The sequence below is a fragment of the Melanerpes formicivorus genome, unplaced genomic scaffold, assembly GCF_026170545.1.
Source record: "Melanerpes formicivorus ecotype bairdi unplaced genomic scaffold, bMelFor1.0.p_v2 SCAF_197, whole genome shotgun sequence".
In the NCBI taxonomy this organism is placed as follows: Eukaryota; Metazoa; Chordata; class Aves; order Piciformes; family Picidae; genus Melanerpes; species Melanerpes formicivorus.
Genome location: NW_027142549.1, coordinates 162,894 through 186,928, shown reverse-complemented (window position 1 = coordinate 186,928; position 24,035 = coordinate 162,894). Strand labels below are relative to the sequence as shown.

The window sequence follows — 24,035 nt, the reverse complement described above, 5'->3', positions numbered from 1 at the left end:
GATCGTGCCCCTAGGCACCACCTCAGGGACAGGACTTTGGAGCCCTCCCCAGGGTGCCTGAGGCAGGGGGTGCTGGGCACCCTGGGCCTCAGCACCGAAATGCATTGGGCTGAGAGCCATGCACCCCTGCCGGTGGGCCAGGGGGTCCCCTGCAGAAGGCAAGGCTGACTAGGGGCAAGCACAGGGCAGCACCACCCCCCAGGACCCTTCCATGTCTGTAAGTTGAGAAGAGGCAGCAGTTGAGGAAGGAGCTCCTGGCCACAGGCACCCAGTGCCCCCCCTGCTGCCACCAGTCTGTGTCAAAACAGCTCTGTTTCAAAATGGGGAGATTGAGATTGGATGTCAGGAAGAAGTTGTTCCCCAGGAGGGTGGTGAGAGCCTGGCACAGGTTGCCCAGGGAGGTGGTGGAAGCCTCCTGCCTGGAGGTGTTTGCAGCCAGGCTGGATGTGGCTGTGAGCAACCTGCTGTAGTGTGAGGTGTCCCTGCCCATGGCAAGGGGGTTGGAACTGGCTGAGCCTTGAGGTCCCTTCCAGCCCTGACAATTCTATGACTCTCTAACTTTTCCAGCCCAAATGGCTCTGTGATACCATGATGGTGTGGATGTGTTCCTCAGACCCTAGCATGCTCTCAGCAAAACCCCACCCAGATGGTTGTTTTCAGCAGGCTCCCAAGTTTGATGTAATAAACTCCCTCTGATTAGCCCTGACTGCTTTTCTGCTGGGCTCTGCATTTGAAGGCAGCAAAGTCACTGACTGTACAAACATGCCAGGCCTGCCTCAGCTGCCTAGATCCCCAGATTTAATTACCTCCTCCCCAGGGAATGGCCTTCAGTGATGTTTTGACAAGCTTATTTAGGGAGTTGTTTGTGGCTTTGAGGGTGGTTGGGTTGTTTTGGTTCTGTTTGGTTTGTTTTGTTCCCTACTTTGACTCCTTAGTGAGGTCTCCCATGGGCAAGCTGCAGGCTGGAGCTGCACACCACACACCACTGGTCTTGTATCACATGGAGAGTTCCAGCAAGTCACAGAACCACACTGTGGTGGGGGCTGGAAGGGAGAGCATCACTGAATTACAGAAGGTTGGGAAAGACCTCAGAGATCATCAAGTCCAACCTATCACCCAGCACCATCTGATCAACTCAACCATGGCTCCAAGGGCCACATCCAGGCTCTTCCTAAACACCTCCAGGGATGGTGACTCCACCACCTCCCTGGGCAGCACATCCCAATGGCCAATTACTCTTGCTGGGAAGAATTTCTTCCTAACATCTGCCTAAACCTCCCCTGGCACAGCTTGAGACAGTGTCCTCTTGTTCTGGTGCTGGTTGCCTGGGAGAAGAGACCAACCCCTACCTGGCTACAACCTCCCTTCAGGGAGTTGTAGAGAGTAAGAAGGCCTCCCCTGAGCCTCCTCTTCTCCAGGCTAAGCAACCCCAGCTCCCTCAGCCTCTCCTCACAGGGCTGTGCTCCAGACCCCTCCCCAGCTTTGTTGCCCTTCTCTGGACACCTTCCAGCATCTCAACATCCTTCCTAAACTGCGGAGCCCAGAACTGGACACAGGACTCAAGGTGTGGCCTAACCAGTGCTGACCTCTGAGACCATCCTGTCCAACCCTCCTTCCAGAGAAGGATCACCTAGAGCAGGCTGCACAGGTGGGCCTTGAAAGTCTCCAGAGATGGAGACTCCACCACCTCTCTGGGCAGCCTGCTCCAGTGCTCTCCCACCCTCGACCTCAGGAAGTTCCTACTCATGTTTAGATGGAACTTCTTATGTTGAAGTTTGTGCCCAGTACCTCTTGTGCTGCCACTGGGGAGCACTGAGCAGAGCCTGGCCTCATCTTTCTGACACCCACCCCTTAGATATCTGTAAGCATTGAGCAGAGCCCCCTCAGCCTCCTCTTTGCCAAGCTAACCAGCCCCAGCTCTCAGCCTCTCCTCATATGAGAGATCACAGAATTATCAGGCAATGGAAGGGCCTGACTGAAGGACTCTTCAGGGTTATTTCAGATGCTGCTCAGTACCCACAGGGACACAGAAGACTCCTCCCAGATCACAGAGTCATAGCATCAGGATTTGGGTTGGAAGGGATCTCAAGGCTCAGCCAGTTCCAACCCCCTGCCATGGCCAGGGACACCTCACACTACAGCAGGTTGCTCACAGCCACAGCCAGCCTGGCTGCAAACACCTCCAGGCATGATCATAGAATCAGAGAATCAACCAGGTTGGAAAAGACCTCAGAGATCATCAAGCCCAACCTATTACTTGATACCCAACACCTCCTGACAACTAATCCATGGCTCTAAGTGACACATCCAAGCCTTTTTTGAACACCTCCAGGGACAGGGACTCCACCACCTCCCTGGGCAGCACATCCCAGTGGCCAATCTCTCTTGCTGGGAAGAACTTTCTCCTCACCTCCAGCCTAAACCTCCCCTGGCACAGCTTGAGACTGTGTCCTCTTGTTCTGGTGCTGGGTGCCTGGGAGAAGAGACCAACCCCCTCCTGGCTACAACCTCCCTTCAGGGAGTTGTAGAGAGCAAGAAGGTCTCCCCTGAGCCTCCTCTTCTGCTGCTCCAGTCCCCTCAACATCCTAGTGTCCCTAGTGGAAAATCTAAATGTCCCTGCTGAGGGCCCACAAGCATCCTCCAAGCTGCTGCTTTCCCCTTGCTCCCCCCTGGCTGCAGACTTCACCCCCCTGACACCTCCAATCCTGGCTCCCTGCTGAAGCAACAAATAACACAGAAGGAATGTGCTGATGCCCAGCTGAGCTCACACCAAAGGATCCATGGGTTTGTGGGAACAGACACCTGCTTGAGAGGTGTGACCTGGTAAAGCTTTAGCGGCATTTGTCAATCATTAAGCTGCTGACAAGGTCAGAGAAATCCCCACCGAGGCACCCAAGTGTTTGGGAACAAACTGAGATGCTTTGTCTTAGCTGAGGCAGGCTGCAGGGCCAGGGCTCACCCAGAGGTCTTAAAACAGAATAGACCTCTGAGATCATCAAGTCCAACTGTCAGCCTGAGACCACTGCAGCTGAGGGAGCTGGGGCTGCTTAGCCTGGAGAAGAGGAGGCTCAGGGGAGACCTTCTTGCTGTCTACAACTGCCTGAAGGGAGGTTGTAGCCAGGTGGGGGCTGGTCTCTGCTCCCAGGCAAGCAGCACCAGTACAAGAGGACACAGTCTCAAGCTGTACCAGGGGAGGTTTAGGCTGGAGGTGAGGAAGAAGTTCTTCCCAGCAAGAGAGACTGGCCATTGGAATGTGCTGCCCAGGGAGGTGGTGGAGTCCCTGTCCCTGGAAGTGTTCAAGAAAGGCTTGGATGTGGCACTTGGAGCCGTGGTTTATTTGCCAGGAGGTGCTGGGTGACAGGTTGGACTTGATGCTCTCTGAGGTCTTTTCCAACCTCATTGATTCTGTGTGTTGGCTATGGCTGGTTCCACCACTGAGCTACATGCTCCAGTGCTGGAAGGAGGCATCTCAGCAGCACATGTGGCTCTGCTTCGAGCATTTTGAGTCTTCATGTGGTTTCCTGTGCTTTATTTTAGAGACTCATGTCACATCCCATGTCTGGCCCTCACCAGCAGCCTGCTCATTCCTCTATGCAGCTGAGAAAGTCCCAGCCCAGACCAGCAGGGCAATAGGCAGGTTGCCTCCTTGCCTCCCAACACAGCAGTCCCCAGCATTCCACCTCTCCAGGGCCCTGGCCTGTGCTCCAACTGAGCAATTTCCAAGCCTGGGGAGCAGTTAGGCACTGCCCTCTTGGTTGGTGGCATCTCCCTTACCCTACCCATTGCTCAGCACACAGTGGTACACAGGAACACAGGAGGTCAGGGGGTGGAAGGGACCTCTGGAGAGACAATTGTAGAATCATAGAATTGTTAGGGTTGGAAGGGACCTCAAGGATCATCTAGTTCCAACCCCTCCTGCCATGGGCAGGGACACCCCACACTAGATCAGGATGCTCAGAGCCACATCCTGGCAGGACCATACAATCCAGCACAGGTCATAGTATAGTATCATAGTATCAGTCAGGGCTGGAAGGGACCACAAGGATCATCTAGTTCCAACCCCCCTGCCATGGGCAGGGACACCCCACACTAGATCAGGCTGGCCACAGCCTCATCCAGCCTGGGCTTAAACACCTCCAGGGTTGGGGCCTCAACCACCTCCCTGGACAACCCATTCCAGGGCTTCACCACTCTCCTGGGGAAGAACTTCCTCCTCACCTCCAGCCTGAATCTCCCCATCTCCAGCTTCATTCCATTCCCCCTAGTCCTATCACTCCCTGAGATCCTGAGCAGTCCCTCCCCAGCCTTCCTGTAGCCCCCTTCAGATACTGGAAGGCCACAATGAGGTCACACAGGAACACATCCAGACAGGGCTGGGAAATCTCCAGAGAAGGAGACTCCCCAGCCTCTCTGGGCAGCCTGCTCCAGTGCTCTGTGACCCTTACAGGTTCTGCCAGAAGAGGCAATCCAAGCAGCTGGGAGGAGGGGGTGGGGTTGCCTGCATCCCGCATGCAAACCAGAAGGCACAACCCCACTGGTTGTGTGGGTGTGCTGCTCTCTGCGCCCTCCTTGCCAGGGGGATTTTGTGTCAGCCCTGGGGAGCCTAGGCTCTCATCCCTGCTGGCTTCTCACTCCAGGGCTTTGCTGATGGAGATGAATGAGCAATTAGAATACATAGAATAGACCAGGTTGGAAGAGACCTTCAAGATCATCGTGTCCAACCCATCAACCAATCCAACCCACATAACAACCAACCCATGGCACCAAGCACCCCATCAAGTCTCCTCCTGAACACCTCCAGGGATGGTGACTCCACCACCTCCCCAAGCAGCCCATTCCAATGGGCAATCACTCTCTCTGTGTAGAACTTCTTCCTAACATCCAACCTAAACCTCCCCTGGCACAGCCTGAGACTGTGTCCTCTTGTTCTGGTACTGGCTGCCTGGGAGAAGAGACCAACCTCTGCCTGTCTATAACCTCCCTTCAGGGAGTTGGAGAGAGCAAGAAGGTCTCCCCTGAGCCTCCTCTTCTCCAGGCTAAGCAACCCCAGCTCCCTCAGCCTCTCCTCACAGGGCTGTGTTCCAAACCCCTCCCCAGCTGTGTTGCCCTTCTCTGGACTCCCTCCAGCAAGTTAACCTCCTTCCTAAATTCTGGAAAAAAAAACCCCAACAAGCAAACAGACAAACCCCAGCTCCTGCAAGCCAGAGCCCTGACCCTGTAGATTTCACTTCCCAAAGCAGCAGGCACGGTGAGCTGCAGCTGTTTGCAGCAGCTGCTCAGCACCTTAGGTGATCCCACCACAGCACTCAGCTATTAGTCAGTTGATGAATGAGCTGGGACTTCCCATCCAGCCAAAGTGTTTGAGGGGTTTAAACTCTCACTTGCTGCATGGTTAGCCCAGGAACACGGTGCACGTGCTCAGCAAACATGTTTGCAGCTCCAGCACTGGAGGGGTTTGAGAGGGGACTGGATGAGGCACTTGGTGCCATGGTTTAGTTGATCAGATGGTGCTGGGTGATAGGTTGGACTTCAGGATCTCAAAGGGCTTTTCCAAACTGGTTCCTCTCCTCTCCTCTCCTCTCCTCTCCTCTCCTCTCCTCTCCTCTCCTCTCCTCTCCTCTCCTCTCCTCTCCTCTCCTCTCCTCTCCTCTCCTCTCCTCTCCCTCTCCTCTCCCTCTCCTCTCCCTCTCCTCTCCCTCTCCTCTCCCTCTCCTCTCCCTCTCCTCTCCCTCTCCTCTCCTCTCCCTCTCCTCTCCTCTCCCTCCCCTCCCCTCCCCTCCCCTCCCCTCCCCTCCCCTCCCCTCCCCTCCCCTCCCCTCCCCTCCCCTCCCCTCCCCTCCCCTCCCCTCCCCTCCCCTCCCCTCCTAACCTCCCCTAACCAAACCTCCCCTCCCCTCCCCTAACCAAACCTCTCCTCTCCTCCTGCCCCTGGGAACGGTGGTGCTGGCTCCACCACTACTTTGAGGCTTCTTGCAAACCTACCCACAGGTCACAGACTCAGACTGCTTTGTGTTGGATGGGACCTTCAAGATCATCAGCCATGGGCAGGGACATCTTCTACCAGCCCAGCTTGCTCAAGGCCTCATCCAACCTGGCCTTGAACACCTCCAGGCAGGGGACAGCCACAGCCTCCCTGGGCAACCTGTGCCAGTGTCTCCCCACCCTCACTGGAAAGAATTTCTTCCTCATCTCCAGTCTCAGTCTCAATCTCCCAGCTCAAAGCCATTGTTCCTCATCCTGTCACTTCAAGCCCCTGTAAAAAGTCCCTCCCCAGCTCTCCTGGAGCCCTTCAGGTACTGGAAGGCTGCTCTGAGGTCTCCCTGGAGCCTTCTCTTTGCCAGGCTGAACAGCCCCAACTCTCTCAGCCTGTCCCCAACTGGGGAGGTGTTTCAGCCCTCTGATCATCTTTGTGGCCTCCTCTGGACCAACAGTTCCATGTCCCTCTTGGGGGCTCCAGAGGTGGACACAGCACTGCAAGTGGGGGTCTCAGGAGAGCAGAGCTGCAATGGTTTTGCCTGCAGCATGGTGCTGCTCACTCCTGCCTGCACCTTGGGACACACACAGTGGCAGCAGGTCCCCAGCTCCTCCCCCTGCTGCTGCCACTGGAGCTGTAAAACCTGCCAGGAAGCATAAAGGTTAACTGGCAGGGGTTAAGGGTTCAACCCCCTCCCCCAAGGTCACTGGGCCTTTAGCTGGTGCAGACACAAGGCAAAAAGCCCAGGAGACACTGCTGGGACATGGTGGTGTCCTCTGCCAGCCACACTGCAGCAAGGAGCTCATGGCTCTGCACAGGGAGGCTTGGGAATCAGATTGAGCAACAGTTCAGGACCCGTTCTGGCTCCCACCACAGGGTCAGAAATCACCTAGTCATGGATTGCTTGCCATAGTTTTTGGTTGCAGAAGTACCTGTGTGCCATAAAGCTCTGCTCAGCTGCTTTTCACTGGCAGAACACCAGACAGCTCTTGGCTCTGGCCACAAACCTTGCTGGCCAGACACAGCCACCACGGGCACCAGAGCCAGCAGGTCCAGACACTGCCCTGGCACCTACAGGCAGCTCAAGCCCTGCATCCCCTCAGCTGTCTGTCTATGATACATGCACTCATTGTTAATTAATGAATGATAATCATAGGAACAGGGACAGCAAGAATCATAATGAAAAGTGGAAATCAGCTCAGCTGTGCCTCAGTGCTGAAACCTGCCAGCCCTGGCACAGGGCATGGAGCTCCAGGAACTCCCTCTGCACTCTGCATTTCCCACTGTACTCAGCACTGCTGAGGCCACAGCTGGAGTCCTGGGTTCAGTTTTGGGGCCCTCACTCCAAGAAGGACATTGAGGAGCTGGAGCAGGTCCAGAGAAGGGCAACCAAGCTGGGGAAGGGTCTGGAGAACAGGGCTGGAGAGGAGGAGCTGAGGGAGCTGGGGGTGTTGAGCGTGGAGAAGAGGAGGCTGAGGGGAGACCTCATTGCTCTCTACAGCTCCCTGAAAGGAGGCTGCAGTGAGGTGGATGTTGGGCTCTTCTCCCTAGTATCAAGCGCTAGAACAAAAAGAAATGGCCTCAAGTTGTTCAGGTTGGACATTAGAAGAAATTTCCTTACTGAAAGGGTTCTCACTGCTTGGCACAGGCTGCCCAGGCAGGTGATTGAATCCCCCCTGTAGAGGTGTTTGAAAGAGGCAGAGCTGTGGTGCTGAGGGCCATGGTTTAGCCCCAGCCTTGGTGATGTTAGAGAATAGACTTGGTGATCTTGATGGTTCTGGTGTTGGATGATAGGTTGGATTTAATGGTCTCAAAGGTCTTTTCCAACCTGGTTAATTCTATTCTATTCCATTCCATTCCATTCCATTCTAAATTCTGTAAGGGCTTTTCCAACTGAAATGATTCTGGTAACAAGAAACAGAACAAGAGGGAATGACCTCAGCTGCACCAAGGGAAGTTCAGGCTGGACGTTAGGGAGGAAAAACCACTTCACAGAAAGGGTTCTCAGACTTTGGAATGTGCTGCCCAGGAGGTGGTGGAGTCCCCATCCCTGGAGGTGTTCAAGAAACCTGGGGCCATGGTTTGGGTCAAACACTGTGCAGATGTGGTGCCTGGGGATATGGGCTAAGGAGTGGACTTGGTAGAGCAGGGCTGTTTAGCCTGGAGATGAGGAGGCTCAGGGGAGACTTTCTTGCTCTCTACAGCTACCTGAAGGGAGGTTGTAGCCAGGTGGGGGTTGGTCTCTTCTCCCAGGCACCCAGCACCAGAACAAGAGGACACAGTCTCAAGCTGTGCCAGGGAAGGTTTAGGCTGGAGGTGAGGAGAAAGTTCTTCCCAGTGAGAGTTGTTAACCATTGGAATGTGCTGCCCAGGGAGGTGGTGGAGTCCCCATCCCTGGAGGTGTTCAAGAGGGGATTGGACGTGGCACTTGGTGCCATGGTCTAGTCATGAGGTCTGTGGTGACAGGTTGCACTTGATGATCTTTGAGGTCTCTTCCAACCTTGGTGATTCTGTGATACTGTGATTTTCAGCCCAGTATCACAGAATCCCAGGATCCCAGCATGATGGAGGCTGGAAGGGACCTCTGGAGATCACCCAGTCCAGCTCTGCAGCTAAAGTCTTTACCAACCTTATTGATTCTATGATTGTATGATTCTAAAGCAGGGCACCCACAGCAGCTCACCCAGGTTCACAAAGTCCAGGTGGGTTTGGAATCTCTCCAGAGAAGCAGACTCCACAATCCCTCTGGGCAGCCTGCTCTAAGGGTTCCAGCACCTTCACAGCAGAGAATTCCCTCCTGAAGTTTCAGTGACACCTCCTGGGCTCCAGCTTGTGCCCACTGCCCCTTGTCCTGTCACTGGGCACCGCTGCATGGAGCCCAGCCCCGGCTGAGAAGAGAGGAAGTCCCTGTGCTGCTAGCAGCAATACCTGGCGAGGCAGAGGCGGCACATTATGCCCAAAATAATCCCAGTGGCCTCCTCCCACCCCCACCCCCAGAGCTGCAGGAAGATGAAAGGAGAATGATCAGAAGGGAAGATGCAATTGGGAATTCAGGTGGCCCTGATAAAATATTCCCTTTGGTGGAGCAGAGGCTGCCGGGCAGGGCCAGCTGCGGCAAGGGGAGAGCAGGGACGAGGGAGGGAGCTGGGCAAAGCCAGAGCAAAGCAGCAGGAGGGGGAAGAGAGGCCTCTGCTAGTAGATCTCCCCACACCATCCCCGTGCACTGGGGAGCCCTTCAGCCGCAGGGCTCTCCAGGATTGCCAGCAGCAGTCCCGAGAGGGCTGCAGCGCGGTGTGAGCATGCGGAATGCAAACGCAGGGGTGCCGCCGGCGTGGCTCTGCAAAAGCAGCACCTGCAGGAGCACTGCCTGGCACCAGCACTGCCCAAACAGCCCCAGCCTCACCCTCACGGGGCTGAGGGCCAGAGCACAGATCTCTGAGCAGTCACCAGCTGGGCCTTAGCCCAGATCCACTCCCCTGCACCAGGAGCAGTGAACTGGGAGTCATAGAATCAAAACTGCCCTGGCTGGAAACGACCTCTGAGATCACCAAGCCCAACTGTCAGCCCAACACCACCATGGCCATCAGACCAGGTCCCACAGGGCCATGGCCACAGCTTTCTTGAACACCCCAAGGGATGGGGACTCCACCACCTCCCTGGGCAGCCTGTGCCAGTCCCTGACCACTCTTGCAGCAAAGACATTTTTCCTCATCTCCAACCTAAGCCTCCCTTGTTGCAATTGAGGCCAGTTCCTCTTGTTCTGTCACTTGATAGCAGGGAGAAGAGCCCAAGCTCCACATGCAAACATTCCTTCCAGCACAGGCAGCTCTTCATCCACCTCAGTGAACTCAGCCAGTGCAAGAGAAAGAGAAGAGCAACCTGAGAGGGCACCTTCTGCCCCTGTGCTCAGCACTGGTTAGGCCACACCTTGAGTCCTGTGTCCAGTTCTGGGCTCCTCAGTTTAAGAAGGACATTGAGAGACTTGAAGGTGTCCAGAGAAGGGCAGCAAGGCTGGGGAGGGGTCTGGAGCACAGCCCTGTGAGGAGAGGCTGAGGGAGCTGGGGTTGCTTAGCCTGGAGAAGAGGAGGCTCAGGGGAGACCTTCTTGCTCTTGCAGCAAAGACATTTTTTCCTACTCTCCAACCTAACCCTCCCCTGGTGCAAGTGGAGGCCTTTTCCTTTCATCCTATCACCTCATACTAGGGAGATGAGCCCAACCCCCACCTCACTCCAACCTCCTTTCAGGGAGCTGCAGAGAGCAATGAGGTCTCCCCTCAGCCTCCTCTCTTCCAGACTAATCAACCCCAGCTCTCTCAGCTGCTCTTCACAAGACCTTTTCTCCACACCCTTCATCAGCACTTCCAATCAGTCTCAGCCAGATGAGCCCCACCACCTGGACTGGGCAAAGTTTTCAGCCTCCAAACATCTGACTGCACAGCTTGGCCTGGCTTCCTTTCTCAGAAACCCCAGGCTGTGTTTGAAAAAGTGTGGTGCACAGAAACACTTAAGGCACACAGAGACACACTGAGGTACTGCAGGTAGAGTCGCTCCAGTAAAGGCAGCATCTCCAACAGCAACGTGTAACCACCCTGGCCAGGAACCAACCCAAATGCAACACTCCCTGGCCCCAGCCCATCTGTTTCATCAGACTAAGCCAAGCCTTTCTGTGGTGCCCCTGAGCTGGGCACCCCTGGCATTTCCAGCCTGCCCGCTCCAGGGATGAAAGCAGAGCATCATCTCACACACACACACACGTACAGGGGAGGCTTCCTTACAGCCCCTTGCTTACAGAGCAACCAACCTTTATTTTAGAGATAGCTTTAAGTAAAGGAACATGCAAAGAAAGAGATGAGTAAGAGTCTGCCCTGCCTGGGGCTCCTGCAAATCCTTTTCTTTTCCTCCCTCGTAGCACAATGCGTTGGGCACCCGCCGCTCGCCCCGGCGGTGCTCATCCACCCCTCTTGTCCTTGGGCTCCAGCTGGCTCTGCACGTTTCCCGTGGGAAAGGAGCTGCTTCACCTCTGAAGAATAAAACCAGGGCATTGCATGGGCCACAGGGATGCTGGTGGAGACCAGCCACCCGCCCTCGAAGGGCTGAACAGGAGCTGGCTGGGAGGCGAGGAGCAAAATCTCCTGCAGCTCGCCATGGCGCAGGTGTGCTTCATGCCCACCCAGAGCATGTCTCCGTGACACTCCTCCTCCAGCTTCCCTCCTGCCACATCTCAGACCTCCTCTCTTCACACACTGTGTTGTTTGCCTGGCCAGGGGTGAGCCTTGAATTTGGAGTAAGCAAAACAAAAATCTGCTTGAATTCCAGACACAAATCTGCTGGAGGCCAGCTAGGGTCCGAGGGCTGATGGCTGCTGGGAGCATTTCATGGGCTGTAGATGGACCCTGGGTGCACTCCCAACGACTCCAGGGGAAATGTGGGCTCCAACTTTACAGCAAGGGAGCCCTCAGGCTTCAGAAAACCTGTGAGGAACACAATTTGTTATGAACCTCCTGCTGTCAAGCAGGATTACCCTCACACAGCCCTGCTACGGGTTCGGCCGTCTCCCGTGAGCAAAAGCTTTGCTTGGGAGGTTTGTTTTGGTGTGGAGATCACCATATGAGCTACAAACCCAGCTCAAGCCATTCACCCTATCTTTGGAAATGTGCATCTATACATATCAGAAGAGGTTCCAAATGTCTGTTCCAAAGGTCTGGAGAGGCCCCAAGTGATGCCAGCAGCACCGCTCACAGCCAGTGGCCCAGCGGCAGCAGGAGGAGCAGGGCGATGGCAGCGGCGGGCCTGGGGTGGGGGCCCCTGCTCCTGGGGACTGTGGCACTGTCTTTGCTTTGCTGGTTCAGAAGCTGCTTGTTTGCAGAGGTATCATCCATATCCAGGTCGTATGCCAGCTCTGAAAGCAGAAGGAGAGGGGTGGTTAGCAGCAGGTGGTGGCACATCCAGCCCCCAGCAGCAACAGGGTCACCGGGGCAGCAGCTGGGGACAGCTGGGTCTGTGTGCAGTGGAAGGCATCGTGGCAGGGGTGGATGGGCCACAAGTGCTTAGCTCATCAGCCCTGCACCCAGCCTTAGTTCCAGAGAGCCTCCTGGTAGCCTACACCAAACACTGTGTTGGAAAGAGCAGGGACGTGGGCAGGAGGGAGGGAATGCAAGCAAGCACAAATAGTCCTCCCCAACCCAGAGGCAGCACAAGGTCTTGCTCACCACACACCTCCTGGCTGGAGGAGCTGAGCAGCTGTGTGTTTCTGCAGCCTTACATAACTGTGTGCAAAATATGCTCCTTGCAACACCTCCATCCCAGCCCCTGTCCACCTCAGCAAAGCCCTGGAGAGCAGGGAATGTGACTGGGGACTCCAGGCGTGCTGCTGCTGCAACATGAGAGCTTTGGGGTGAAGCACATGGGAGTTCCAAGCCAAGCAGATGTCGAGGATTAAAGTTTTGACAGTGCTGGCAGAAAGACCTGACATTAACAAGGCTAAAGCTCTTGATAACCCAGCACTGGCTGCAAAGGACCTGCTGAGCAGTAAGGCACAGCCACATTGCTCTCCCTGGGACAAGGAAGGATAGAAAAGTTCAAACAGATAATGTGGGAAGGCAAGAAACCAGCAAGTCTGAGGGACAAGGACAAAGCCCAAAAGGTGTTTTAAGATGCCATTAGCCAGATCCACCTGGGGCATTTGTACCTGCTGAGCAGCTGGACCAAGAGGGTGCACCCACGCTTGACTCAAGGTCAGGTTTCACAGTATCACAGAACTGTCAGGGTTGGAAGGGTCCTCAAGGCTCAGCCAGTTCCAACCCCCCTGCCATGGCCAGGGACACCTCACACTACAGCAGGTTGCTCACAGCCACATCCAGCCTGGCTGCAAACACCTCCAGGCAGGAGGCTTCCACCACCTCCCTGGGCAACCTGTGCCAGGCTCTCACCACCCTCATGGGGAACAACTTCTTCCTAGCATCCAATCGCAATCTCCCCACTTCTAGTCTTGTTCCATCCCCCCCAGTCCTATCACTCCCTGACACCCTCAAAAGTCCCTCCCCAGCTTTCTTGGAGCTCATCCTCGTGGCCCTTCTCTGGACACCTTCCAGCTCCTCCAGATCCTTCCTGGCACAGAGGCTCCAGAACTGGACCCAGAGCTCCAGCTGTGATCTCAGCAGAGTGGAGCAGAGGGGCAGAATCCCCTCCCTGGCCCTGCTGGCTCTGCTTCTCTTGCTGCAGCCCAGGCTGTGGTTGGCTCTCTGGGCTGCAAGTGCTCACTGCTGGCTCCTATTGAGCTTCTCATGCCCCAGCACCCCCAAGGCCTTTTCTCCAGGGCTGCTCTCAAGCCAGTCCCTGCCCAGCCTGTATCAGTGCCTGGGATTGCCCCAACCCAGCTGCAGGACCTTGCACCTTGCCTTGGTCTCCTTCCCACGCTGCTGCCTGTGGTGTCCATGCTCTCCACCTGGATGGGAATCAGTTATGCCTATTTGTCCCATCCCCAGTTCCTGGCCTTTGGAAGTGGAGGGAACTGGTGGTTTCCATCAGAAGAGACTCTGGCTCAAGGCTTTCACCATCCCTTGTGGATCACCAGCACAGTGACGTGTTTGGATCATCCCACCCCACCCCTGAGACAGAATCCAAGAGGCTGAATAAACACTCTGGCTACAAACCACCACAGCAATCCAGCGAGCACCACTGCCAAGGCAAACAGGCAGTATTTCTTCATCAAAAACACCCAAACATTGCAAAACCAAAAGTGAGACAAGTGAGTCAGCCCAGGCCAGCAAAGAAGGTCAGAAATGGTTTCCAGGGAGCAGATATCCACACACACAGAGGACCAGGGGCAAGCAAAACCTGCCTGCTGGAGTGTGACTGCAGGAGATTCCCCCAAATCTTCCCATTCCTTTTCTCCCTAAGGTTCCTGCCTTTCCTCTTAGGAGCACAGATGTGCCCCTGTCTTCCAGAGCTCCACACTGCCTGGCAGAGCACAGGAAGGTGCCACCTTGAAAGGGAGGCCACCTCTGTCCAGCCCCTGCCTCTTTCCCAGCACAGAACAAAACAGCCAGAGAAACTTTTTTGGTTGCAGAAGTCCTTTGAGCTCATTGGGTCCAACCATCAAGCCAACACCACCATGCTCACTAAGCCATGTCCCAGAGTGCCATGTCTACATGGTTTCTGAACACCTCCAGGCATGGGGACTCCACCACCTAGGCACACTCTGGCTCATGTCTACCCAGCTGTCAACCACCACACAGAATCACAGAATCACCAAGGTTGGAAGAGACCTCAGAGTTCATCAATTCCAACCTGTCACCACAGACCTCATGACTAAACCATGGCACCAAGTGCCACATCCAGTCCCCTCTTGAACACCTCCAGGGATGGGGACTCCACCACCTCCCTGGGCAGCACATTCCCATGGCAAACAACTCTCTCAGTGAAGAACTTTCTCCTCACCTCCAGCCTAAACTTCCCCTGGCACAGCCCCCAGCTCTCTCTCTGCTGGGCAGTTTGCAGCCACTCTGCCCCAAGCCTTGGAGCATTTATGGGGTTGTTGTGAGCCAAATGCAAGACCCCAGCACTTGGCCTTGTTGCATCTCATCCCATTGGCCTTGGCCAATCAATCCAGCCAGGCCAGGTCCCTCTGCAGAGCCTTCCTACCCTCCAGCAGCCCAATACTCCCTCCCAGCTTAGTGTCATCTGCAGACATACTGAGGGTGCCTCAATCCCCTCACCCAGCTCATTGATAAAGACATTCAAGAGCAGTGGCCCCAGCACTGAGCCCTGGGGAACAGCACTTGTGGCAGAAGGGATGATGCTCAGGCTCTGGGGCAGTTTGGGAGCAGCCTGGCTGCACCACCCCCATTTTCCCAAGCCCATTTCTTCAGGCTAAGGGAAGAGATTTTGAGTTAATAAAACCACAGAGGGATTATTTTGCAGCTGCTTGTTTCACACAAGACTCCTCAGTTGGTACAACATCCCATCAGGGCAAGGACAGCCTGCCCTGGTGGGTTTTAAAAGGTGTTTCCATGTACTTCCAAGACCCCCTAAAGCATAAAAGATGCCCTACAGGGTCACAGCACCCTCAGGCACCCACATGCTTGCAGGCCAGTGACCTGCAACTGCTCAGGAGGGCTTTACATACAATCATAGAATCAATAAGCTTGGAAAAGACCTCAAAGATCATCAAGTCCAAGCTGTCACCCAACTCCTCCTGACAACTAAACCATGGCTCCAAGTGCCACAGCCAATCCCCTCTTGAACACCTCCAGGGACAGGGACTCCACCACCTCACAGAATCATAGAATCACCAAGGTTGGAAGAGACCTCAGAGATCATCAAGTCCAACCTGTCACCCAACACCACATGACTAACTAAACCATGGCTCCAAGTGCCACATCCAAGCCCTTTTGGAACACTTCCAGAGATGGGGACTCTTTTGGGGCAGAATGTTCTCTTATTGGCCATGCTAGCAAACAGGAAGAAAATCCACAGGAACTAACTACCCTAGCCTTTCATTTAGTAAAGATAGTTGAACCCAAAATGTGCTTCAGCAAGGTCCTTAGCAGGGGTTGACACAGGCTGCCCAGGGAGGTGGTAGAGTCCCCATCCCTGGAGGTGTTCAAGAAACCTGTGGCCATGGCTCTTTGGGACATGGTTTATACAGTGTGGCCAGCAGGAGCAGGGAGGTCATTGTGCCCTGTGCTCAGCACTGGTTAGGCCACACCTTGAGTCCTGTGTCCAGATCTGGGCTCCTCAGTTTAAGAAGGACATTGAGACACTTGAAGATGTCCAGAGAAGGGCCACAAGGCTGGGGAGAGGTCTGGAGCACAGCCCTGTGAGGAGAGGCTGAGGGAGCTGGGGTTGCTTAGCCTGGAGAAGAGGAGGCTCAGGGGAGACCTTCTTGCTCTCTCCAACTCCCTGAAGGGAGGTTGTAGCCAGGTGGGGGTTGGTCTCTTCTCCCAGGCACCCAGCACCAGAACAAGAGGACACAGTCTCAAGCTGTGCCAAGGGAGGTTTAGGCTGGAGGTGAGGAAGAAATTCTACACAGAGAGAGTGATTGCCCATTGGCAATCTTCCCTGAGAGAGTTGTTAGCCATTGGGATGTGCTGCCCAGGGAGGTGGTGGAGTCCCCATCCCTAGAGGTGTTCAAGAGGGGATTGGATGTGGCTCTTGGTGCCATGGTCTAGTAGTCATGAGGTCTGTGGTGCCAGCTTGGACTTGATGTGTCCCCAGCCTGATCTAGTGTGGGGTGCCCCTGCCCATGGCAGGGGGGTTGGAACTAGATGGTCCTTGTGGTCCCTTCCAACCCTGACTGATTCTATGATTCTTTGAGAGCTTTTCCAACCTTATTGATTCTATGGTTTAATGGCCATGGTGGGGTTGGGTTGATTGTTGGACTCAATGATCTTGGAGGCATTTTCCAAGCAAAATAATTCTGTGATTCTATGATTTGCCATCAGTTTCTCCTACCAAGTGGCCCTTTGGCCTGCAAAGGCTTTTTTTGTTCTTTTGTTTGTGTCTGTTTCGTTGGAGGGAAACTCAAAACAATCTGTTCATTATCAGTGGCAGTCCAGAGGGCATTACCAACAGTCTGCACTAACTATACATTAAATCCTCACCCATGCTGGCCCCTCTTGTCCTCTGGGCTGTGGATTAGATAATCCCCTTAAAATAACAGTCAGTCATTAGCTCTGCCTTGCCACCCTCCCTGCTTGCAAGCCAACAGTGCCAGCCCCTATCTCATAGAATCACAGAACTGTCAGGGTTGGAAAGGACCTCAAGGCTCAGCCAGTTCCACCCCGCCTGCCATAGCCAGGGACACCTCACACTACAGCAGGTTGCTCACAGCCACATCCAGCCTGGCTGCAAACACCTCCAGGCAGGAGGCTTCCACCACCTCCCTGGGCAACCTGTGCCAGTCTCTCACCACCCTCATGGGAAACAACTTCTTCTAAAATCCAATCTCAATCTACCCATTTCTAGTTTTGCTCCACCCCCCCCCAGTCCTATCCCTCCCTGACACCCTCAAAAGTCCCTCCCCAGCTTTCTTGGAGCCCCCTTCAGATACTGGAAGGCCACAATTAGGTCTCCTCAGAGCTTTCTCTTCTCCAGACTGAACAGCCCCAACTCCCTCAGTCTGGCCTCATAGCAGAGCAGCTCCAGCCCTCTGCTCATCCTCGTGGCCCTTCTCTGGACACCTTCCAGCACCTCCAGATCCTTCCTGGCACAGAGGCTCCAGAACTGGACCCAGAGCTCCAGCTGTGGTCTCAGCAGAGTGGAGCAGAGGGGCAGAATCCCCTCCTTGGTCCTGCTGGCTCTGCTTCTCTTGCTGCAGCCCAGGCTGTGGTTGGCTCTCTGGGCTGCAAGTGCTCCCTGCTGGCTCCTGTTGAGCTTCTCCTCCAGCAGCACCCCCACAGCAAAGAAGTTTTTCCTCATGTTGAAGTGGAACTTCCTGTGTTGAAGTTTATGGCCATTGCCCCTTGCCCAAGACACCACTGAACAGAGCCTGGCCCCTTCATCTCCACACCCACCCTTCAGATATTTATAACCACTGAGAAGATTCCCTCCCAGGCTGCTCTGCTCCTGGCTAAACAGCCCCAGCTGCTGCCATGGATTAGGACTGGAATCAGGCATCCTGACTCTGCACAAGCTTCTTGGGCAGGCATCACTAGAAAGCTCTTTTGGCTGAGCCACAGCAGCTTTGGAGATGGCTACAAAAGAGGGCTGAAGCAGGAGGAGATCAGGTTTGGGTTGGGAGAATAAGTCCCAGGGCAGTTGGCACAGAAGCAGCAGGGAGGATGAGTGCTGGCATGCAGGCATCCTCACAGCAGGCACTCCTGTGCCAAATCCACTGCTGCCTGCTGGAACTCCCCTTCCCACCCCTTAAAGGACATCACAGTCTGTACTCTGCTCTGCTGAAATGGCTCCTGGAGTACTGTGTCCACCTCTGGGGCCCCCAACACAAGGACATCAAACTGCTGGAGCAGGTCCAGAGGACTCCATGAACATGATCATAGGACTGGAGAACCTCTCCTGTGAAGACAGGTTGGGAGAGTTGGGGCTGTTCAGCCTGGAGAAGAGAAGGCTCTGGGGAGATCTTAGAGCTGCATTTCAATATCTGAAGGGGCTCCAGGAGAGCTGGGGAGGGACTGTTCAGAAGGGTCTGTGCGGATAGGACGAGGGGCAGTGGTTTGAAACTGAAGGAGGGGAGATTTAGGTTGGCCATCAGGAGGAAGTTCTGCACAGTGAGGGTGGGTAAAATACTGGAGCAGGTTGCCCAAAGAGGTGGTGGAGGCCCCATCCCTGAGGACACTCAAGGTCAAACCCGATGGGGCCCTGAACACAACCTGATCTATTTGGGGTTGCCTGATGTTGAATTCTTCAAGGGTCCCTTCCATCCCGATGCAGCCTGTGAATCTGGGAGCACAGAAGTGCTAGCAAATGCCACTGCCAAATGACCTCCAAGAGGACAGCTCCTGGCTCCTGCTGGCTGGCACTGCTGCTGCCCAGAGCCAGGGAATGTCACCTCCCAGGCTTGCAGGCATCTGGGCTGCCTGCCTGCCAAGCCTGCCCTGCCAGATGGCTCCAGCGATGGACCTAATATAGTAACAGAGTGGTCATGGATGGCCACGTGGGAAAGCCACTTGAGAGCTCTGCTGGTGCCCAGAGCAGCAGCTGTGGGTGCAGAGGGCATCCTCCACAGCAGGCCCCATCCTGCCCAGCACAGGATGTCCACCACAAGGGGCTGGAGAGTGAGCCAAAGGGCCTGCATGGCCGTGGTGATGGCCCTGGTTTGCAGATGATGGAAGCTCTGTGGTGTGAAGGGCCCAGGGAGGGGATGGTGCCCACGGACACTGCAGGGTTTCAGGCTGTGCCTCTAAGATTTTTCACAGATCTTGAGCAGAAAAGTAGTAAAATGTAAATAAATCACTGTTGGGTGTGAGAAGGAAAAGGCAGCTAATTCCAAACAGAATCACAGAATCACCAAGGTGGGAAGAGACCTCAAAGGTCATCAAGTCCAACCTGTCACCACAGACCTCATGACTACTAGACCATGGCACCAGGAGCCACATCCAATCCCCTCTTGAACACCTCCAGGCACAGTGACTCCACCACCTCCCTGGGCAGCACATTCCAATGACGAATGACTCTTTCTGTGTAGAACTTTCTCCTCACCTCCAGCCTAAACTTCCCCTGGCACAGCTTGAGACTGTGTCCTCTTGTGCTGGGGCTGCTTGCCTGGGAGAAGAGACCAACCCCCACCTGGCTACAACCTCCCTTCAGGGAGCTGTAGAGAGCAAGAAGGTCTCCCCTGAGCCTCCTCTTCTCCAGGCTAAGCAACCCCAGCTCCCTCAGCCTCTCCTCACAGGGCTGTGCTCCAAACCCCTCCCCAGCTTTGTTGCCCTTCTCTGGACACCTTCCAGCATCTCAACATCTTTCCTAAACTGAGGAGCCCAGAACTGGACACAGGACTCAAGGTGTGACCTAACCAGTGCTGAGCACAGGGCAGAATGACCTCCCTGCTCCTGCTGGCCACACTGTTCCTGATGCAGGCCAGGATGCCATTGGCTTTCTTGGCCCCCTGGGCACACTGCTGGCTCATGTTCAGGCAGCTGTCAATCAGCACCCCCAGGTCCCTCTCTGTTTGGCAGCTCTCAGCCACTCTGACCCCAGCCTGTAGCACTGCCTGGGGTTGCTGTGGCCAAAGTGCAGCCCCTGGCACTTGGACTTGTTGAATGCCATCCTGTTGGACTCTGCCCATCTGTCCAGCCTGGCAAGATCCCTCTGCAGAGCCCTTCTGCCCTCTAACTGACCAACAACTGCTCCAAACTTGGTGTCATCTGCACATTTGCTGATCCCCTCATCCAGATCATCAATGAAGATATTGAACAGGATGGGGCCCAGCACTGATCCCTGGGGGACACCACTGGTGACTGGCCACCAGCTGGCTGTGGCACCATTCACCACCACTCTCTGGGCCTGGTCCTCCAGCCAGTTCCTAACCCAGCTCAGAGTGCACAATCCCACTGGAGAGATATCCACCATAAGATTGTTTGCACCAAAACGGTTCCTCCTCTCTCCTCACTTCTTGCTCTCCACAACTACCTGAGGGGAGGCTGTAGCCAGGTGGGAGTTGGTCTCTTCTCCCAGGCAACCAGCACCAGAACAAGAGGACACAGTCTCAAGCTGTGCCAGGGGAGGTATAGACTGCATGTGGGGAGAAAGTTTTTCCCAGCAAGAGAGATTGGCCATTGGAATGTGCTGCCCAGGGAGGTGGTGGAGTCACTGTCCCTGGAGGTGTTGAAAAAGGCTTGGATGTGGCACTTGGAGCCATGGTTTAGTTGTCAGGAGGTGTTGGGTGACAGGTTGGACTTGGTGATCTCTGAGGTCTTTTCCAACCTTGTTGATTCTGTGATTCTATGATTCTTGGCTCCTAACTTTCTTCTGCTTGACCTTGGCTGCATTGGTTTGGTATTAACTTCCCTGCTTCTGTCTCTTCTCCCTTTTTGACAGGGGGACAAGGGGGGAGGCAAGGAGGCAGAAGCTAGTAGCTTCCCCTGGTCTTTGTCCAAGGGGGGATTCTTGTGCTGTTTATCAATTGTAAATCCCTGTCAACATTGTCAGTCCTGTGTATTTTGTACACATTCATTGCATCCCATTGTAGGTTGTAGAATTGCCTGTAAATACAGCTTCCATTTGCCTCCAGCTGGGCTGGGCTGGCAAAGCTAATTATGGGGGGGGTGGGTGGAGAAATTTCAACCCACCACAGGCACTAAACACATGGAGCAGAAATGTCAGGGCCAAGCAGGGCAGCTTGGCCAGCTCCTGCAGCTTCTGTGGGCTGCCTCTGCATGTCCCTCAGGGCTGGCCTGGGAAAGCACAAGCTACCACCCTCAGTGAGAACTACAGGCTCCAGAGCACACTGCTCTCTTGAATACTTATAAGCAGCAAGACTGACACAATCATAGAATGGGTTGGGTTGGAAGGAGCCTTAAAGATCACCCAGCTCCAACCCCCCTGCCATGGGCAGGGACACCTCCCGCCAGCCCAGGTTGCTCAAGGCCTCATCCAGCCTGGCCTTCAACACCTGCAGGGAGGGGACAGCCACAGCCTCCCTGGGCAAGCTGTGCCAGTGTCTCCCCACTGTTTACCTGTTACAATGCAAAACCTAAGAGCTGTTGATTCCACAGCTCAGACAGCCTGCCCCTGGCTCTCCAGCTCCAGGGCACCAACCCCTTCGCTCTCCCAGCTGTTTGCACCTGGCACCTGGAAGAGCAGTCCAATTCCATTCCAAACTCTTCCTGTGGGAGCACCAACAGTTCTGCCCTCCTCAGGTGAGCAGGTTCCTGGCTTGCTGATGCAAACAGCTCATACTACAAATACATGCCTGTGCCTCCACACTGGCAACACCTGAGTCCATCCAAGGAGCTGCACGGAGCTGTGACAGCCTGGGGACAGCCAGGATCCTCAACCCTCTGCTTCTCCAGGAGCACAGAATGTTAAGGGTTGGAAAGGACCTCTGAAGATCACCCAGACCAACACCCCTGCCACAACAGGATCATCTAGGGCAGGTCACACAGGCACACAGCCAGATGGGTCTTAAAAGTCTCCAGAGGAGGACACTCCACAACCTCTCTGGGCAGCCTGCTCCAGGGCTCCAGCACCCTCACACCAAAGAAGTTTCTACTCATGTTGAGGTGGAACCTCCTGTGTTCCAGCTTGTACCTGTTGTTCCTTGTGCTATCACAGGGCACCACTGAAAAGAGCTTGGCCCCTTCACCCTGACCCTCACCCCTCCCAGCACCCCCTCTCAGCCTTCTCAAGCCCAGCCAGTCCTTTAAAACTCTTCCGAGCAGCCAGCCGAGCACGGTTTCATTTCACCGGGGCGGTTTTGCCCTCGGGCTTTATTACCACTTCAAATCCTGGAGCACCGACAGGTTTGCCAGCTGCCTTCTTGCACAAGGAGAGCAGCAGCAGCAGGAGCAGCATCGGCAGCAGCATCGGCGGCAGCCCAGCCGTAGGCGCGGCCGCGCCGGTGCCTAATTAAGCGCCGAGCCCTGGGCTGGCCGCGCCGCTTGTGTTGGCACGGCCCGGGGCGGGGGGGGAGCAGCCAGATGGGTGCCCAGCATCTGCATGGTCTTGTGCCTCTGCTTTCCTTCCTCCTCCGCAGCAATTTAGGAGGTGTGGCTCTTGGCAATATGGACGAAGGAAGGAAGGAAGGAAGGAAGGAAGGAAGGAAGGAAGGAAGGAAGGAAGGAAGGAAGGAACCCCAAAATGCATCTGGGCACCATCCTGCTGCCAGTGGCAGCGTGGCCCAGGGAGGCTGGCAGGGCTCTGCAGCGAGAGGGGAAACCAGCTTCCTGGGCAGCCCCCCAAAGGGGATTGGGGATTGCTGATTTGCAAACCAAGACTTTTCCCTCACTTGTCTCTTGGATGCATCCCAGGGGGTTGGAACACCTCTGCTAGGAAGGCAGGCTGAGGGAGCTGGAGAAGAGAAGGCTCCAGGGAGTCCTAACAACAAACCTTCCTGGACCTGAAGGGGGCTACAAGAAGGATGGGGAGAGACTATTTACAAGGGCCTGCAGTGATAGGATGAGGGGCAATGGCTTAAAGCTGGAGAAGAGTAGATTTAGATTGGGTGTGAGGAACAAGTTCTGCGCCAGCAGGGTGGTGGAACACTGGAACAGGCTGCCCAGGGAAGTGGTTGTGTCCCCATCCCTGGAGATATTCAAGGTGATCTAGCGGAGGATGTCCCTGCTGAGTGCAGAGGGGGTTGGACTGGATGATCTTTGGAGGTCCCTTCCAGCCCAGAGCATTCTATGATTCTGTTGTATGCTGGCATGGCACTGATGGCCTGCAGCCTGCAGTGTGTGTTTGCAAGCCACCCAAAGACCACAGACACCACCACAAACCCAGCACTGATTCAGGGGAGGTTCCCCCAAAACTGAAGCAATCTGGAGGGCAGCAACCAGGCTGATTTGCAGGGCACCAAGTCATCCAGCATGGAGAGGTGAGGAAGGCCCAGCTCAGTCCCATGCCAGGTGTGCACACAGGTGCTGCTTGGGCTAGAATCATAGTTTTGGTTGGAAAACACCTCCAAGACCAACGAGTCCAGCTGTCAACCTAGGACCACTGTGGCCATTAAACCATGCTCCAAAGTGCCATGTCCACACATGGCAATTGGCCCTGAACTCTGCAAGGCAGCCAGTATATACACCCTGGCTCCCCAACATCCAGCACTGCCACAAAGGTCTCATCCACACAGATGGGGGAGAAGGGCAACAAAGTTGGTGAGGGGTTTGGAACACAAGTCCTATGAGGAGAGGCTGAGGGAGCTGGGGCTGCTTAGTCTGGAGAAGAGGAGGCTCAGGGGAGACCTTCTTGCTCTCTACAACTCCCTGAAGGGAGGTTGTAGCCAGGTGGGGGTTGGTCTCTTCTCCCAGGCAAGCAGCACCAGAACAAGAGGACACAGTCTCAAGCTGCACCAAGGGAGGTTTAGGTTGGATGTTAGGAAGAAGTTCTACACAGAGAGAGTGATTGCCCATTGGAATGTGCTGCCCTGGGAGATGGTGGAGTCACCATCACTGGAGGTGTTCAGGAGGAGACTTGATGGGGTGCTTGGTGCCATGGGTTAGTTGATTAGGTGGTGTTGGATGATAGGTTGGACATGATGATCTTGAAGGTCTTTTCCTGGTTTATTCCATTCCATTCCATTCCATTCCATTCCATTCCATTCCATTCCATTCCATTCCATTCCATTCCACAGATGTCCTCAAGCTTTCAATGGGACAAAGGGACACAAACACCCCCCCAAACTCAACACATCTCATGATTCAGGGCTCAGTGTTGGGACCACTTCTGTTTCACAGCTTCATTGATGGCCTTGATACAGACAAATGTGTCAGCAGTAATTTTGCAGATGACACCAAATTAGCTGGAGAGTTATCTGCAGCAGGGCAGGGAGGCTCTACAGAGGGATTTGGATAGGTTGGGTCTATTGCCAATGTTACCAGGAAGATATTCAACAGGGCCAAGTGCCAGGGCCTGCACTTGGGGCACAACAACCCCAAGTAATG

At 54.9% G+C, this 24,035-nt stretch overlaps 1 protein-coding gene across 1 annotated transcript in view; it reads right to left on the bottom strand.

Moving 5' to 3' along the window:
* Positions 1-10,758: 10,758 nt before the first annotated feature.
* Positions 10,759-24,035, bottom strand: part of GPC3 (glypican 3) — a gene marked incomplete at its 5' end in the record, with an annotated part of 152,964 nt that continues 139,687 nt past the window's right edge. Inside the window, one exon of the mRNA XM_068169569.1 lies at positions 10,759-11,872. Within this exon, the coding sequence (XP_068025670.1) occupies positions 11,709-11,872 (164 nt within the window). The remainder of the gene's footprint in view (positions 11,873-24,035) is intronic.